Genomic DNA, 16,798 nt, shown 5'->3' with positions numbered 1-16,798 from the left:
TCATCAGCTTATCTGCACCTCCCAAGTAACCATAGCCTGAAATATGAAAACCTTGTAACACAAAACCAGTCCTACAAATATACACTAATTTACACCAAAAATCGTGTATGTTTTCTTTGGATCCTTAACAGGGAAAACCCATCCAAACTAAGATGCATGCTTATAATTACCAAGAGCATTAAGACCACCCACTCTGAACTCCTATGCTTCAGTACTTCACAGGAAGAAAAGTCCTTGGGTTATCTGAGTAGTCCATATAACTATATGCATATTTTTAAGGAAAAGTTAATCAAGTCTTACTGCAGGTGAAATATTGCAGCCCTTAGCAAATTTTTGTAATCACTTCCGAAATTTTGTACTGGGAGAAAGAAGGCACCCAAATCAGAACTAACCAACCTAGACAAAAGCAAAATTCTTAACAATAAACAACAAAAATCTTCAGACAACAAATGCAACATTGTTAAGCTTTACAAGCAGAGATTTCTTTACAAAAGAAAACAAGGAATTTTGCACGAGATGAAACTTCACATGTTCCTGGACTAGTCAATATGGAAAGCATGATAGTCCTTTACACACCATATGATTCCATTGAAAAATAGGCAAAGTGAATAAATAAAGAGAAGCTTCTTTTTCCTCATTCTGAGCATAATCATGTGTGTTGGAAAAGGGAAATACCAAGGTACTTATATTGCAATTATGGATGACTAGATTTTGTGTCCTTATGTCTGCACTGAAGATTTCAGAAAGTGCTAAACTAATAAAATGTGAAGGACAGAACTGAACTACTTCTGAACATCACAACTGACATTCTTTCAACTAGTAATTACTATCACACAAAAGAGCCATTAGAAAAGATACTACAGAAACAACAGAATCTTGTTGTTACTAATCAAAGCACCATAAAAAAAAGGGAATAAAAACAAACTAGTTATAAATGTCTTGTTTAATTCAAGCACCAACCTTGTCATCACTATCCATTCTATACATCCTAGACTAGAGGGTATAAAACATTTGCATCAACTGAAGGGGGTTTGTTTTCCAAAGGAACAGGAAACCCAATGGGACAAATATAGCTGTCCATTTAATTGATTTTCTACCATCAAGTGCAGGCAAGACTGAAGTTCTGAGACCAGCAATTACACCTATTTCTACATACACTCAAATATTTTTAACACTCTGATTTAATATCAGAGGAACCATTTTTTCCTTCTGAATCCTAGCTATTCAGGGAAAGAACCATCTTTCTAGCTATGAATCAATAAATCAAAAAATAAAAATAAAAAATTATTCATTAATAATTCTTTCATTATATATCATGTTGGCACTTACTAGAACAGCTAGTCATAGATGTATCCATACAGAATTTACAAATCTTATAAAATTATAAATTATGTGTTTTATTATTGTTAAAAGTAGTGCAAATACTAGATGAGCACTTGGCATCACCAACATTAAAAAAAACAACACAAAAACATATATCCCTAAAAGGAATCTTGGTAAAGTTAACACCTCCTGTTCCTTTCTTCTTTGAGTATTTTGCTATGCTGAAAATTATGTTATTTGACAAAGACCAATCTCAACAAAAAACTGGCAGACTTCAGTGTACTGCACAGTAAAAGAATCAGAAGTAGGAAATCACATATGTATAAGGAATTCCTGGGAAATACAAATTTTACTTTAGATTGACAGAGTCGCCAAGTGTTCACCTAATAACGTTAAGTAGAAGACATACAAAGAATGAAGTGTGCACACACATGCAAGGCAGAAAACAAACCCCATACATGTTCTACATCTAACACTTGCAACAAATCATTTTTATAAAGCTTTAAGGCATCCAGTAGCAGCATTTCATTGCAGACCTTTGAAAAATCAGCACAGACAAAATGCTGGAAGACCCTCTCTTGTTCCACAGAAGTTTTCTTCAAATCCAGGTCATAACTCCACTAAGAAGCCACCTATTTCCTTTTTTCTTTTTTTTCTTTCTTTTCTTTCTTTTTTTTTTTTTTTTTTTTTTTTTTGGTTTTGTTCCTCAGGAAAATTGTTGGTAGACTGCCAGATTACAATAAAACAAATATTCTATAACTCCAGCTCAATACTGCTGCCAAAACAGTATCCATGGCAGCACCTGAGTTGCCGCTGCTCCTTCTACTTGTACTACAGACTACCCTACCTGCACTCTGGCATTCCCTAACACCAGATTACAGAAGGGGACAAAATCTAAACCACTGTTAGATCGAGCTCCAACATAGGCATATGGCCCAACTGGTCCTTCCTCCCCCTTCCCTCACAGCCATGACAATTCATAGCCCAACTCTTTTGGAATACACTCTGATAATAGTTTTAATTTTCTAAGTACACTGGATGCTCAACAAAGCCAACTGAATGGACACATGCTATTTCCTACTTTTCCAGTGCATGACCTAATATAAATATTTCCAATAATTCATGTTATAAAAATAACAACTCCACCATTGTATATTCAGTTAAATATTTGTAATTTTTCATGTGCAATTTGAAAGCCAGAATTTAGAACACACTGGGAAGATGATAAATTGCTGCTGCATCTGATTATCTGGTTCTCTACAGAGAATCTTTTTCCCCATATTGCCAACAAAGAATCTAAATAGGACTAAAGTCACTGCTTGAGAATGAAAAAATACATACAAATCTTCCAAGAGCTTTGGAGGTGTGCACTATGGTTCTTGATTCAAGCAAACAGGTGCCACTCTATCAAGTGGGGGAAAATAGTACAAATGTGTGAAGCTCTTTATGTGGGAAATTACAAGAGAGTTAAATGGCACTGAGCAAGGCACAAAAAGTGCTTTTAAAATAGAAACAAGGGAACATGCAGAGAACCTCAGTATCTAATTTAATTAATGATTGAGAATGCAAAGGCTCCAACTGGTGAAACATTAGCAGCAGCCATGAATTTCACTGTAGTTCTGTATAACAAGTAATCTTACCTGAGTGATTCTCAAAAAAATGTCAACACATCGATTGTATTTTTCATCTGATCCTGTCAATGCTGAGATGACAGGCCCTGCAGGATGCAGTGAGAGATCAACGATGAAAAACAGATGTTTAGTCTTTTCAAAACCAAAACCCATAAGACCAGGTAAATATGAAATTTTGTCCAAGATGCATACTTCTTTATATCCAACAAATGCTAATGTTACATAATGTTACACTTTCATATACATAAGTTGACAATAGTATCTCTCACTTACAAGGGATCTGACTCCAGGTCAATCATACCACCAATATTTAACTTTAAACCTCGTCCCTAACATACTGCTCTTGCAAGAGCTATCTGGTCACATAGCTAGTTACTCACATCACCTACATCAACCTAGGTTCACGCTCATCAACCTAGAGGAAAGATTCTCCAACCTTTCACAAAGGAGAACATATTTTGTCCGTCAGTTATGCAGAACACTTTAACCTTACACAAATTTACTGCAATTCAGGAGTCAAGAAGAACAATAACTAGCTCAAGCAAAGAGTCATAAATCCATACTCAAAGGCTACAAAAGCATGCTAGCATTGCACAGTTGGAAGCTGATTTCCATAGATGTATCTCCCAAGACTGCCTTAAACTGACAGTTCCATCAGATCAGTTAAGTTCTTGCAAAGGAATTGCAATGCTTGGCTATTATCAAGAGCAGCACACCCTATATTAAGTAAACTCCAGTAAGATTCAACCATAATTATCAATACCTAAAAGTGAAAGTGAGTTCATATGGTGGATAGGAATTTAGATCTTGTGATTTTTACGTATTAAAATATTTAATTGTTTTTATCAAATAAAGAGAAAATTTAAAGCAGAGTATTCTAACAATCCTCTCTATTTTTCATCAAAATACAAGCGATGTAGTTATCTTTATAATGCCCAAATAATCACAAGATGGGACGGAGAAACACCAAAACCAAAACAAAAATGGGATGGAATAGAGCCACACAAATCTGTACTGGAACACTTACAAGATCCCTAGGTTATAGTATAGTTGGATATTTTCTCTCAGAGAAGGAAAATGACCCTGAATACCAGGGTGAATTGTAAGGAACCTCCTATTTTCCTAAATCTATGTCATGCAGTCAGAATGAAGACAGTCATATATCAACAGTAAATTAAAAACCTTGCACATGCACAGCACACTAATTGATTCCATTTGCCAACACCAAATTCCAACTCTCCATGTTTCCATGCTACTAGAAGTCCTTAACCGCAAGACTGAGCTAAATAAAACAAGCATTAAGCATTCCCACTACAGAACATAGTATACTACACCAGAAATTCATACCAGACACAGTATACCTCTTTTCATTTACAGACAATAGTTGTTGTCAGAATAAGCAGAAATTTGCTAAATCCATTATAACCATGACATTTCAAAAACACGTGCATCAGCTTCATTACCCAACAGATAGATCTGATAAACAGGAAAAACATATTACAGTTTTAGATTGAAGTACGTTAAGAATTTTTTGCTAGTGTCACACAAATGCAATTAGAAAAATCAAAAAAGCCTACCTAGAAACATGGCCATCAATAAGAGTCAGAAAAGCAGCCTCCCAATTTCTAATATGCACTGCGTTTTGTACCATGACACTGCAGCCTCTGAGGGTCAGATTAATTAAGATCAACAGCAGCTGCAGTGCAACGTGAGAAGCACACGGCCACAGCTCTCACCAGTCCAGCCCAATTACCTGCAGCATTCCAGCACTGGGCAACTGGCAACTACGATACTCCTCACCAAGTCATTAATTCTCAGTGGCCTACTGATAAATGCTAAGAAAAAAATAAATTCAAAGAGGGACTGGAAAGCTGACTGCACTGCTTCAAGATGCAACAATGATATCTGCCAGCCAAATCTTTATAGTTGTTGCTTAACTTTATATGAGAGCTGTATCCAAAGACAGAAATGTGAGAGCAACAAGGTGCAAGCCCTCTTCCCCAACACTATGCTCCATTTCTGGAGGCCAAATTCACTAAATCCAAGGTTTTTTTCCCTGGCCAAAGAGCTACTGATCACTGACAAAATAAATTCTCTAGTCAACTATTGAGGACAATATCTAAGCTAATGAAATTAACTAAAGAACAAACAAGATCAAAGAGTATTTGAAAAAGACGTTGCTTGTTACAGGTTGCATCCATTAAGAAAAGCAAGCACATGTTTTGTTAACTGCAGAAGGGAGAAGAGGAAAACAAGAGATTCAGACATTCCCTGCTTATATTTTTTAAATATCATCTCTAACAAGATTCTCTGTCAAGAATCCATTAAAACTTGGATCTATCAAAAAACTATTAAATTTATGTATGGAAGTTTTAAACTTCATGAATGAGGAAAACTTAAGTGTTTTTGTTTTTTTTTTTAATGAATAATTGCTTTACACAAATCCTGACTTTATCAAAAAACAATGCTGTTACTAGAAGCATCTTCATCCACATAAGCTTTCTAACCTACTGAAAATACTTCAGTTTTCAATTATATTGAAACCTAAGTAAAACCAACACAATGAAAACGTTGAAAAGTTAAAATACAGCATTTCCCTGTCATAACAGCTGTCCTCAATCTATTCTTTATTTTGACAACAGAGTTAGTTGTTAGCCTGTGTCATTTATTCAAGTTAGACTAACCATTCCAAATCTGTCAGAAGTTCTTATAAACCTTTCTATACAAGACAAAGACACAGCACTTTCTTGCAAACCAAAGCCATTTACTACGTCAAAGTTGATTTACTCATTAACATAAGTAAGTCCCTACAGGTAGAAAAAAAAAAAAAAGAGTGCAAAATTTCTACTTTTAACTTCTCAAAATTTCTCTAAGCCTACAAAATTAGAATCTGCTAAATGATAGTACACAGGACAAGTTAGATATGTAACAGTCTCAAGATCCTACTAAGTTACATAGTTTCAGCTTCCTTTTAAATGCAAAATACTACAGACCTGCTGGCTAACAAGCTAACTTTTTTTTTATTCTGTTTCAGTAACCAGGCAACAGACAACTGTCCAACTGAGAATTATCTCTCTGAACAGCTGGCAATCAACACTTGGGAGTTTTTGGTGGTTGGTCTCTTTTTTAAAAAAAAAACTAGTACAAAGATCAGTCATTACTTTAAAAATCTATACAGCTCGAGATTCCACCTCTGAAATCTCTACTCACTATTTAGTAATTTCCACAGTCCTGTTATCCCTAAAGTCATTCATGTGTCTACATCAGAATCTAAAATTCTTAGATATACACTAATGTATGGTATATCTAATTAGCTAATGTCAACACTTCAAGAAAAAAAGTAGGCTCAAGAAAAAAATTTAAATGTATTTATGGATGTTTGACAGAGCCCTTCAAGGAATCAGCAAAACAGACAGCTAATAACTAAACCCATTCTTGCTTCTAACTCCACTACTCTTTTCCATAGCTGAAAAGCAGTATTTCACGTCAAAATTATTTCAAGTGTTGATTTTTAAAACATTTCTTTCCTTACTAGATTTTGTTATTTTTAAGAGTTGCAAATCAACATCATAAACTCTATTTCTATAAAGGAAATAAAAATGGAGAGCCAAGCTTGATATATTACACCTTTCTCCTTCCTCGCAATTTATAGGAGTAATGATGCTATAAGATTATTAATTACAAATTCCTGTAACTTTAAGTGTTACTTATACATTCAATGTTTTTGAAAGGTCTTTAAGAGTCAGAATAAGTGTTTTCAGAAGGGCACTGACAAAGATTAGCTAGACTATATCCCATAACACATGAACGATTCAAAGAAATCTGATATTTAAACAGAAAACATCTAAAACCAGAATTCCCTTGGTAAAAGCACAAAACAGCCACACAATACTTCATACACTGTCTGCATGAGATGGGAGAGCGAACTCCCACCTTTTATAGTGTCCAAACATTGATATAATTACTGACTAGAAATCTGCTATAAGAACAACACACCTAATGTTGCTAAAACCAGTAAAACCTTATCCCCTATTTAATTATGCTTTTATTGATCTCTGCTCTTGATATGATCTAATTTAAGAACACCTATGACATCATATTCCAATAAATTGAAAAACACTGACCAAGTTCAAATTTACTCAAGCACCAAGTTCAGATCAGGCAGGATCCTGTTGCAAGATAAACAACATGATGTGATGTAACATAATTTTGTGCATGTGTGTGCATTTGTGAGAGACCGGGGCGGGAACGCAGAGAGGGAGGGAGAGGGAGAGTCTGTGCACGAGAGAGAAAGAGAGAGAGTGTACGGCAGCGCTCACAAGGGAGAAATATACATGGCCTGAGTGGCTTTGAGTCCCGTGCTCACTAAAATGCACAATGAGAAACACATTAAGCAATGACAGCTTCAGACAACAGAAATAATCTTTCTTCTATTATTCAAAAAAACCACATTATAATAGCTTCACAGAATAGCCAATTTCTTTATCAAGTTGGCTAAATCTGTATTTAATTTTTGAACCAAAACCTACTAGTCAATGCACACTGTATTTTCTATGCAGAAGGACCAGCACCATTAAGTTTAAAAGTAGGGCATATTTTGCCATTTTAATTTTATTTCTGCTAGTCTTGAGGGACATGCCTGAACAGAAAAGAATCAGAATATCCAAAGTCAAATTGCAGGAGTCCAGACAACAAGAAAAAGTCAGCGGGTAACCTGAAAAGAGAACAATAAATTGCGTACTCAAAAATAAAACTGTAGTGGACAGTAATATATTTGTATACTGCTTCCTATCTTGTAAACTAAAATGTTCAATGCAAAGCTGTTTTTTCCTTCAATTTCTTCTAATTAGAGCTGCCATATAATTCTTCAGTAATTATGTCACCTTTTGACGCACAAAAATAATTCCAACAGAAATCAGTCTGCATACTGAAGTCCTATATCACAGAGGGAAAAGAAAAAAACACTATTAGATCATAGGAACTACTCGTAACTTCTGTATTACAAGCACCTTCCTCCTTTCCAAACAGGAACTTACTCACTTTTCTAAAACTTTTCAGAAATACAGAAAACTTTCATAGAAGCTTCAATGACAGAACATTCCACAGCGAAACATACATTAAACATATTTGTAGTCACAAGCATCAGAGGTAAGGACATCTATTAGGAAAACAGTAATTGTTTAAAAAACTTCATAAGAAAAATAAATCATAACCATCTCAGCTCTTTCACAAGGTTTGTATTCCCTAATGTTATATGAGCAAGAGAGTCTGGAAGAAACCCAAAAGCCATCAGCTCAAGGAATGACAGGACCTCTGAATATTCCATGGGCCGGTGGTCAGACGCAAACAGAAATACTAACAAGAGCTAGCCACGCTGGAATCCATTTCCCATCCCTGCTCCATGCTTTAGCAGGTATCAGTCACCAACTTCCTGAAAACCCTCACTTTCCATACAATACAATGGCGCTGCAAATTCAAGCAGACTGTATAAAGTCAAACTGGAACTTCATTTGCACCTGTTACTGAGAAAATGTTTGAGTGTCCCTGCTGCAGTTATTTTTATTATTGCTGCTGACTTTAACAGAGAATATGTTTATGTCACACGTCTTTCTTATGTCGTTCTAGCTTGCGATTTTTTTATTTTTCAAAGGTTCTTCTGCTACTACTGCTGCATCTTTACAGTTTCCTACACACACAAAAAAAAAAAAAATTCTGATTTAATCAGAACACAGAGGAACTATACTGGAGCACTGAACAAAAGATCTAATCTTTAGAGCGTCCTTTCCGAGTGAGTGTAAATAAACTGTAGTAAAATGAAAAGGCTCATAATTTGGTATTTGGAATATTCTTCATAAACACCAATTTTCTGTAACATCCTTGCATATCTGATAACCCCTCATGTATAATGCAGAAAATCTATTCCATTTTCATCTATTGACAGTGAATTTAATTTACTATTGCAGCTCTTTATCCAGATTATGTTATTAATTCTGCAATCAGGCTCTTTAGAATGCTTTATTTCTTCCAAGAGTTTTCACAATTCTACATTGATTTTTTCTATCCTAACATACCTTTCAAAATAAAGGATCATGTTTTTCCTACCTTTCTAAAACAAGTAAAAAAAAAGGCTTCAAAAGCAACAAACACCAGTTCATAAGCTGTAACTTTCAAGAGAAAAAAAAAATCTACATTCAAAACTTCAATCTCTGACTTTTAAGTACTATATATTCATTAAGATGTACAACAGGTGCATTAGAATTTCCACTTCAACAATCATATTTGTAAACAGACCAAAATATCTCTGTTAATAAAAAGTTATTCCACTTCTGCCTGACTGTAAAGTCAGAGGACAGGAAAGCTAAATTCTCCAACGTTAGTGCTCTGTTTACATCAATACCAACTGTCTTTTCTATTTTGTAGAATTCAGTCTTGTTAAAACAGAGCAAATGCAAAGCAGCTCTTACTTTCCAAAAGAAAAAAGTCAGCAACAGCTAGTCAATTCAATTCTAAACCACCAGCTACTCTTCAAAAATAACAAAATCAAAACACCAAAGTGTCAGCTATGCTATTTTGCATCAGTTTTTAGAAAGCCCTCTAGAGCAAAGTTCAATTACAGAACGCTAATTTGCTCATCTTTCGGAAAAATACCCCAATTATTCAACTGCAGAAGCTAAAATCTTGTCTATCATTATATAAGACTCCCTCTTCAGAAATCTTATAAAGGAGGAATGCTAATTCAGGTATTTATTACTATTATACTCAAATATTAAAATCTTCATGTGCACTAATGCAGCTAATATAAAATGCAATTCTTTTTATTCATCCAAAGTATTTCAGTTTTATAATAGAGTTTTCTTCCAGCATCATGATAAACACAATATAAGGAATATCTAAAGACCAGCACTTGTCCTCTTTACTTCACTCCAGAGCCAATGAACAAAGCAGTGAAGCAGAAAGAAGGTACATAATGGATTTAAAGTAAATGGCCCATTCTTTACGAGGCAGTCTCTCATTTTTACTCATTCTTGCTTAATTGTCATTATAATGTCTGGAAACTTCAAACGAACAATTATCTTTACGCCACCTGTCACATCGGTTCCTTAAAGCTAGATTTTTTTAAAATAAAAAATAAAGCAGTCAATGTTAATGAAAATAATCTTTTGAAGAAATACCATTAATTACTTTAAACTTATTTCACGCAGTTAGCATCCAGTTCAGTCCATTCCATATGCCAAAAACAGACAGAATATTTATATTCACAATTGCACTTTGAAACATACTTTTGTGAGACATAATGCTTCCTGCTGCACTTGACCAATATATGAAACACACTGAAATGTACATACATGCCTGAGAACTTCAAAATAAAAGAATTGGCTAATTTTTGCACCTACCTGGATAAAAATCTTTGGATTTAGACAGCTTGATGGTGGCCCCAGTCTCTTTCTGCAACTGAACAATTGTCTGTCCTCCCTTCCCAATTATAGATCCAGCAGCATAACTAGGTATGAGGACCTTTAGAAAATACTGGCCATCCTCTGAAAAATTGAGATATGCATGGTTAATATGGATTATAAATTGTCATTTTTCCTCCCCAGACCCACAAATAAACAAAAGGTTACATCTTTAAACTCCTCCACTAATTCATGCATTTACATCTAACCAGTTGCGTCATTATACAAGACATGTTTAGGCTATGCCTTTGACAGTTTAAAATATCTACATTTACTCTAAGCAAAGAACCCACCGAGGTTCCTCAATTCAGTTAAAGAATAATATTGCAATTATATTTCAAAGGTAGATTTTCTTTTTTTTTTTTTTCTGCAATGGCAACCACAGCATACAGAAATGATCAGACCCCTTTAAAAGAACTAAAGCCCTGCATGAAAACGTGGTTAGTGACAACTACAACCTTGCTTGGAAATACTGCAAAAGAAATGACAAAACCAGGAAAGAACAAATTGTAAATTCTAATGGGCTATTTGTTTGTCATTAGCAAACACATGAGAACAGCAATTAGCTATTGCTTGCATTCTTCTTAAGTGAGCAAAACGACTACTCTGCTACCAAATAACCCACCCAAAATGTGGGGTTTTATTCCAAGCATTTCAGCCACTGCCAAGAAAACAATTCAACATGGTGAGGATGGAATCACTTGCCTAAGTAATCCTCATGTATTCCTTTAGCACTTCTTAAGCGACAATGATCTCTTTTAAGCTCATTAATTAAAGGACACTAAGAAGAATTTTTCCCAATTGATCAAAAGCCTAAGTCACTTATTTTAAATACACTTAAAAGGTGACGAGATAGACAATGCCAGTCCTCTACCCACAACTAGCACTAAAGCATACCATTGAAACAGGAAAAAATATATAGAATGAATGGAGGGGAGTAAGAAAAAAAGATTCAAGTCTGATTTGGCAACTGCAAAAATTTTCAGTACCCTCGTGCCACCACTAAATCCAGCTACACTGAAGTCTGAGGACCTCTCCATAACTGTCTCTGAAGAAGTGCAAGGCAACAGGGATACGCTGGTTCCCCAGACTTGTGTTCTCCCCAGCAATTATAGCAATGTCCCATTGGCACGGATATCAAAATATCATGAAACATGTTTCATAAAGTTGGTCCTTTGGGGTTATTTTTACCCCCAAGCAGAAGAAATTATCTAAGTTCACAATACTTCTCTTCCCTGAGACTATAAAGCGCCTCAGTTAGCGCCTGTGTGTGACAGAGGTGCCCACCCGTATTACCATAGCCAGGGAACCATGCACTATGTATAGCCAGACCACTGCTCTCAACATTGGGCAAATAAATTCACCTCTGCCTCGGTGCATTGTTATGACGACTCCAGTGCAAACGGATAAAGGAGATGCTGGTCCCGTTATAACTCATCTCCTCCAGGAATAGCAGGATGTTAACTAGCGAGTCCCCGTAGCCGAGGGGCGACTCCCCCCGCCACCAGCCAGCCCTCGCCCCCGGCTCGGCACGGCAAACACACGCCGTGTACGCGCTGACAATGGAAGTGAGGCCAAGGAGGAGGAAAACGCACGGCAAGGCTGAAATTCAACTTGCGACCCCGAGGATGTGGAAGGAGGGAAGAGCGTTTGCCGTCTCCTTCCAGCTGCCATTTATTGTCGCCCATCCTTAAACGGGCGAGGGAGATCGCTGGGCTGCGGGAGCCCCTTGTGCTCCCTCCTCGCCTCCGTAGGGTCACGGCTGTGCAGCCCCAGCGTGGATATTAAATAAAAAGACTGGTAGATGCTGAAAACCGACGCCATTTTGATGAATGATAACATTAGAGAAATGGGAATCTTTGGGCGGGGGGGGTGGGGGGGTGGGGGATTGGAAGAGGCAGGCAGGCAGGTAGGGAAGCGGAGAGGTGGGTGGGTAGGGCGGGGGGGTGGGGGTGGGAGGGAGGTGACAGAGGATATACCCACCGCCCGTGTTGGTCCTCTTGGTGCTGCCGGCTTCAGGGGGGGCTTCAAGCGGTCTTTTCCGGGAGTCCGGCGGGTCCAGATCTATGGGAACCCCGGTGTGGGTCCCGTTCTGCTGGATGGGAGCTGCCGCCATCATGTTTGCTGCTGCTCGGAGGAGAATTGTCTCTTCCCTTCTCTGGTGGGGGGGCAGGGAGGGAAGGGGGGAGGAGGAGGAGGAGGAGGAGGAGAAGGAAGGGGGTGGAGGAGGAGGAGGAGGAGGGGAGGGGGCTTGTCCCGTTCTCTTGTCCTTTTCGAAAATGTAGAGCTAAGATCGGGATTGTCGAGGATGCTGCGCGCCTTGTTTATCTGGCACCCGGGGGGAGGGAAGGGAAAGGAGGGAGGGAAGCGGGCAGGACTGGACTGGAGGAGCAGCTGCAGTGCAGTGTCAGGAGATGAGGAGAAGGGAGACAGGGGAACGAGGGGGGCGAGAAAGGGAAAAGAAAGGGGGAGAGGAGAGGAGGGGAAAGAATAAAAAGAGTGAGACAGGAGGAGGAGAGGACAGAGTGAGTGGGAGAGGAGAGGAGGGGAGAGAGTGAGTGGGAGAGGAGGGGAGAGAGAACGAGTGAGACAGAATCGGTGGGAAGGGAGGGAGGGAAGAAGGGAGGGGGAGAAGGAGGGAGCGAGCGGTGTAAATGGTGGGCGAGGGAGAGAGTGGGAGATGATTCACGCTGTTTCTGAGCCCCCTTCCGCCCCTGCCCGCCCTAGTGCCGCGCCTGACGCTGCGGCTCAGCTGCCCGCCGCTCCCGGGCTCCCGTGCCCTCCCTCGCTGTCGGGCTCATGTGCACGGGGGTGGAGAGGGGGATCGCTGCCGGGGTGGCGCGGCGCTGCTCGGCTCTTGCCCCGGCACCGCGGGCGCCTGGCTGGGGGCTGGGGCCGCCACCCTCAGCTGCGCCGCAGAAACCCTAAAGGCAGGATAGGTTAGCACCATGGGAGGGGGCACAAGGACGGGGGTGTACGAGGGCAGGCAGGGGGGTGGGGGGGGTGATGGGGGGGGATGATAAAACAGAAGGGCGGGGTTTCCATCGGAGACAGGCGGGAGATGAGGCCAATCGGAACAAAAGAGAGAGAGGCTGGGATTGAAGCGTCTCGCCAATGCCGGCCGCCGCTGGCAGGGCCGTTGAGGGGAGGCGGGGGCGCTTTAACCTCTGCGGCGGGGGCGGCGGCGGCGCGGGCGTGCGCGGGGGCCGGCTGCCGCCGCGGGAGGGTCCCCGCCGTGATGCGGCGTCACCTGGGTTACGCGCTGCGCCTCGCAGGCCCGCAGCTGCGTGGGAGGAGGGCTGAGATCGCCCGAGGAGGCGGTGGGATAGCGGGGACATGTCCTCGTCGAGGCTGGCTGCACCAGTCGTGCGGCCGCGGCCCTTCCTCCGTCCCCGCTCGGTGCCCGCCGCGCACGGCGGGCGGGGGACAGGCTGCCGCTCCGCGCTGGAGCCGTGGACGCGCCGGGCTGCATCGCGCAGGCTTGTAAAGAAATTAATAAAGATATTGTTGTTACGCTGTGACAGCCGGTCTAGCCGGAGCTGTGCGACACAAAGCCGCGTTGCTTACCTAAATATTCTGTAGAAAATTTAAAGGTATTTCACTGCGGCGAAGGTTATTTCTGCTTACAGGTCTCAAATTATTCAGGTGGAATATTAAAACGTTGTAAGATTCGGGGGGATGGGGAGGCAGTGCTCGGGGAATTGTCTGTGCACAAGGAAAGCGTTTTTACTATTTGACTCTGAAATTTATTGACTCTTTTCCTTTGAAAAAAGTCTCAAACTGCTGTGACTGTGACGGTAGTGGTCAGTACCGGAGCATCAATTCCGTACAAAATTTAGGGACGTGTGTTTATTGCGTTACACCACGCTCTGTGCTAAATTCGTATTGATGTGTGTGTGTGCGCGGCATGGCTGCTGACTCGATTCCTCCTAATACACGAGCTTAAAACCTGGCTGTTAGTGGATGAAATCCAATTTCCATTCTAAGCTCCCTGGGAGACAGCCTTAGTTTTAGTAAATCACTTACCATTAATACTGCCCCAAACAATTTTTAATACTTAAAATACACACATCATATATAACACATCACCTCTGCTTATAAATTACAGGTCAGATCGGTAATGCATTATAGGATATTAAACCATACACGTGCTAACATCTAAACAGGCTCCTGACCAAATGCATTCACAAATTAAGATCTCAATCCAGCGCTACATAAGAAACTTCGATGACTTCTTTGGGAATTGTTTCCCAGGAATGTGATATCTATCCTCCTTGCCAGCAGATGAAATAGATGCAGCAGATTCAGTAAAAATCTGATAGCATAAATGGTCAGAAAAATGATTGTATAAAAATGGAACTTTCTTACTCATCATATACCCCTTGTATCTAAGATACTCTGACTCATAATTGCTTAGTTTACTGACTGAAATAAAATTCTAGGCTTCTGTTACCTTGGCAGTTGCTGACACAATGATGGTACAGCAAACTGGGGACTGGTTGTAGCTCTTCCATTTTCTTTACTAAGTTACAGCCAAAGAATTTTATTAGTATTTGAGCCAGAAAGAGCATGGCATGACTTGTAAATCTCAGGTCCAGTTTAGGTCATCAGTCCTAAGAGGCCTCTTTTTATTTGTAAACCAAGCAAATGTCTTGCAGAAACTTTTGAAGACAAAAATAAAACCCACGATGTTCGAATCAAGCCATCTTGAGTCAATTTCCGCAGTGGAACTGGATAAATTATAACACTGCTCTCTTTATCTCACTGACTATGTCCCATTCATCTGTAGCAACACTGAAACAAACAATTCTCTGGTTTTTAGACCACATCTGTTTTACTGTGCCCCCTGCACCAATTTTAATTATGTGACAGATCTGATTGGATTCAGCACCTGCAAGTCCTCCCTTTGGGATCTCCAATTAGCTTATAAAGCATTTACTTGATTGCATTCTTGAAACAAAAGTATTGTTTCATCCTAATGACAGAAATATTAAAGTGTAGAATAAAAATGGTTTTAACGTGATAAGCGTCTATGTTGTTTGTGTATCTAGCTTCCATAAGCTTAGAGGAAAAAGTGGTAATCCTGAAACCTAATTTCCTCAGACTCAGCAGATGTCTGTCCTGTGTTAGCCTGTTTCTTTACTGACAGCTGTTTCACAAGTGCCTCCCCTCGTCTCTACAGAATGCCTTTTGTTTAATGATTTCCCTCTACATTATCTCCCATCCCACTTAGACAAGCTTTTTCGACTTTTCTTATAGTTTTAGAAGATTTTTGTATAGTTTCAAGAAAGGCTTATGTTTGAAAAAGCTAGCTTTAGCTAAGTAACTAACCTCTCAGCTAGTTTCTTATTAACAGCTCTAATTAACTAGACAGACAACTGCACGTAATCAACATTTGAACAAATAACGGTTTAGTGTTAAGGGGAGTTTCAATTATTACAGCTATGCTTCAGAATATGCACTTTTTCTCCTTATTTAATTGCTTGGAGCAGTGATAATGAAGGTCTAAGGGGGAATATCGCATTAAGTGCAGCCCTCTAGTGGCAGAGGTCACTTGGAGTTTAAAGCAAGCAGGGTCTTTGTCATGGTTGGGGCAGTGAAAGGAACAGCTTTTAGCGAAATGCAGACAACTGCCCTGCATTGTTCATGGTCTGAGGCATGGGTGAAAATAGTTGTGGCGGCCTTTAATACCACCGTGCTCCCTCTCTGTTGTAATATCTGTGCAGAAAGTACTGATGGAAAATATAAAAAAGCATTTATCGGTACAGTTTTCCTCTTTTTCCAAGTCTGTCATCTGTTTATCTTTTCTGTTTTCAACCAGCTCCAGACTGGCATACCTTACCAGAAGTTTTTTCAAACAGTTGTGGGATCTTGATTTCTTTCCTGTCTGTATCAGTCCTATCCTACTGTATAATGTGTTCTGTAACTTCAGTAAGAGATTGTTCAGAGATGACATGGAGTACAAATTCCATTTGCCAGCTTTATTTCTAAAATCATTCTCAGCTGGTGGAGATATGGATGGTAGCATTCAAATTAATCCCTCCCACAGACATGAAACCTGTGCTTAGAATTGAAAGGGATTAGGAACTGGGAGAAATTAAGCACATATTAAAAAATAGAAATCTGCATAACAACTCAGGTGAAGTTTTAGTAAACGTCACTTAACCAGATAAAGTCTACTTTGTGGAAGAATACCCAATCTCGTGTTTCTTTTAAAGGTGATGGATAGTTCTCATCTGACTAACAGGATGAGGAGATCATTTTTCCTCTTATGGGAAATATGACAGGGTCCAGTAATCATTAGATGAAAAACGATACCTCTTAAACATCCTTGCTAGGTAAAAGAAAACAGATTTTGTCTTTGTCCAAAAGGACTGGCACCTTTTTATT

The 16,798-nt window shown here is 39.5% G+C and overlaps 1 protein-coding gene across 4 annotated transcripts in view; it reads right to left on the bottom strand.

Moving 5' to 3' along the window:
• The window catches only part of NOVA1 (NOVA alternative splicing regulator 1), a 146,451-nt gene extending 133,924 nt beyond the window's left edge, over nt 1-12,527 (bottom strand). For 2 of the 4 annotated variants that reach the window (XM_064424077.1, XM_064424078.1), the window contains exons 1-2: nt 12,392-12,527; nt 10,349-10,492 (exon numbers count right to left, since the gene is read on the bottom strand). In XM_064424077.1, the coding sequence (XP_064280147.1) occupies nt 10,349-10,492; nt 12,392-12,527 (280 nt within the window). Of the gene's footprint in view, nt 1-10,348; nt 10,493-11,772; nt 12,164-12,391 lie in introns of those variants that run through there. The other 2 variants (XM_064424079.1, XM_064424080.1) reach the window with 2 other exon arrangements.
• Nucleotides 12,528-16,798: the final 4,271 nt, after the last annotated feature.

The sequence above is a fragment of the Passer domesticus genome, chromosome 6 (genome assembly GCF_036417665.1).
Source record: "Passer domesticus isolate bPasDom1 chromosome 6, bPasDom1.hap1, whole genome shotgun sequence".
Lineage (NCBI taxonomy): Eukaryota > Metazoa > Chordata > Aves > Passeriformes > Passeridae > Passer > Passer domesticus.
Note: the sequence above shows the minus strand (reverse complement) of the source record. Positions and strands in the feature narration are given on the sequence as shown.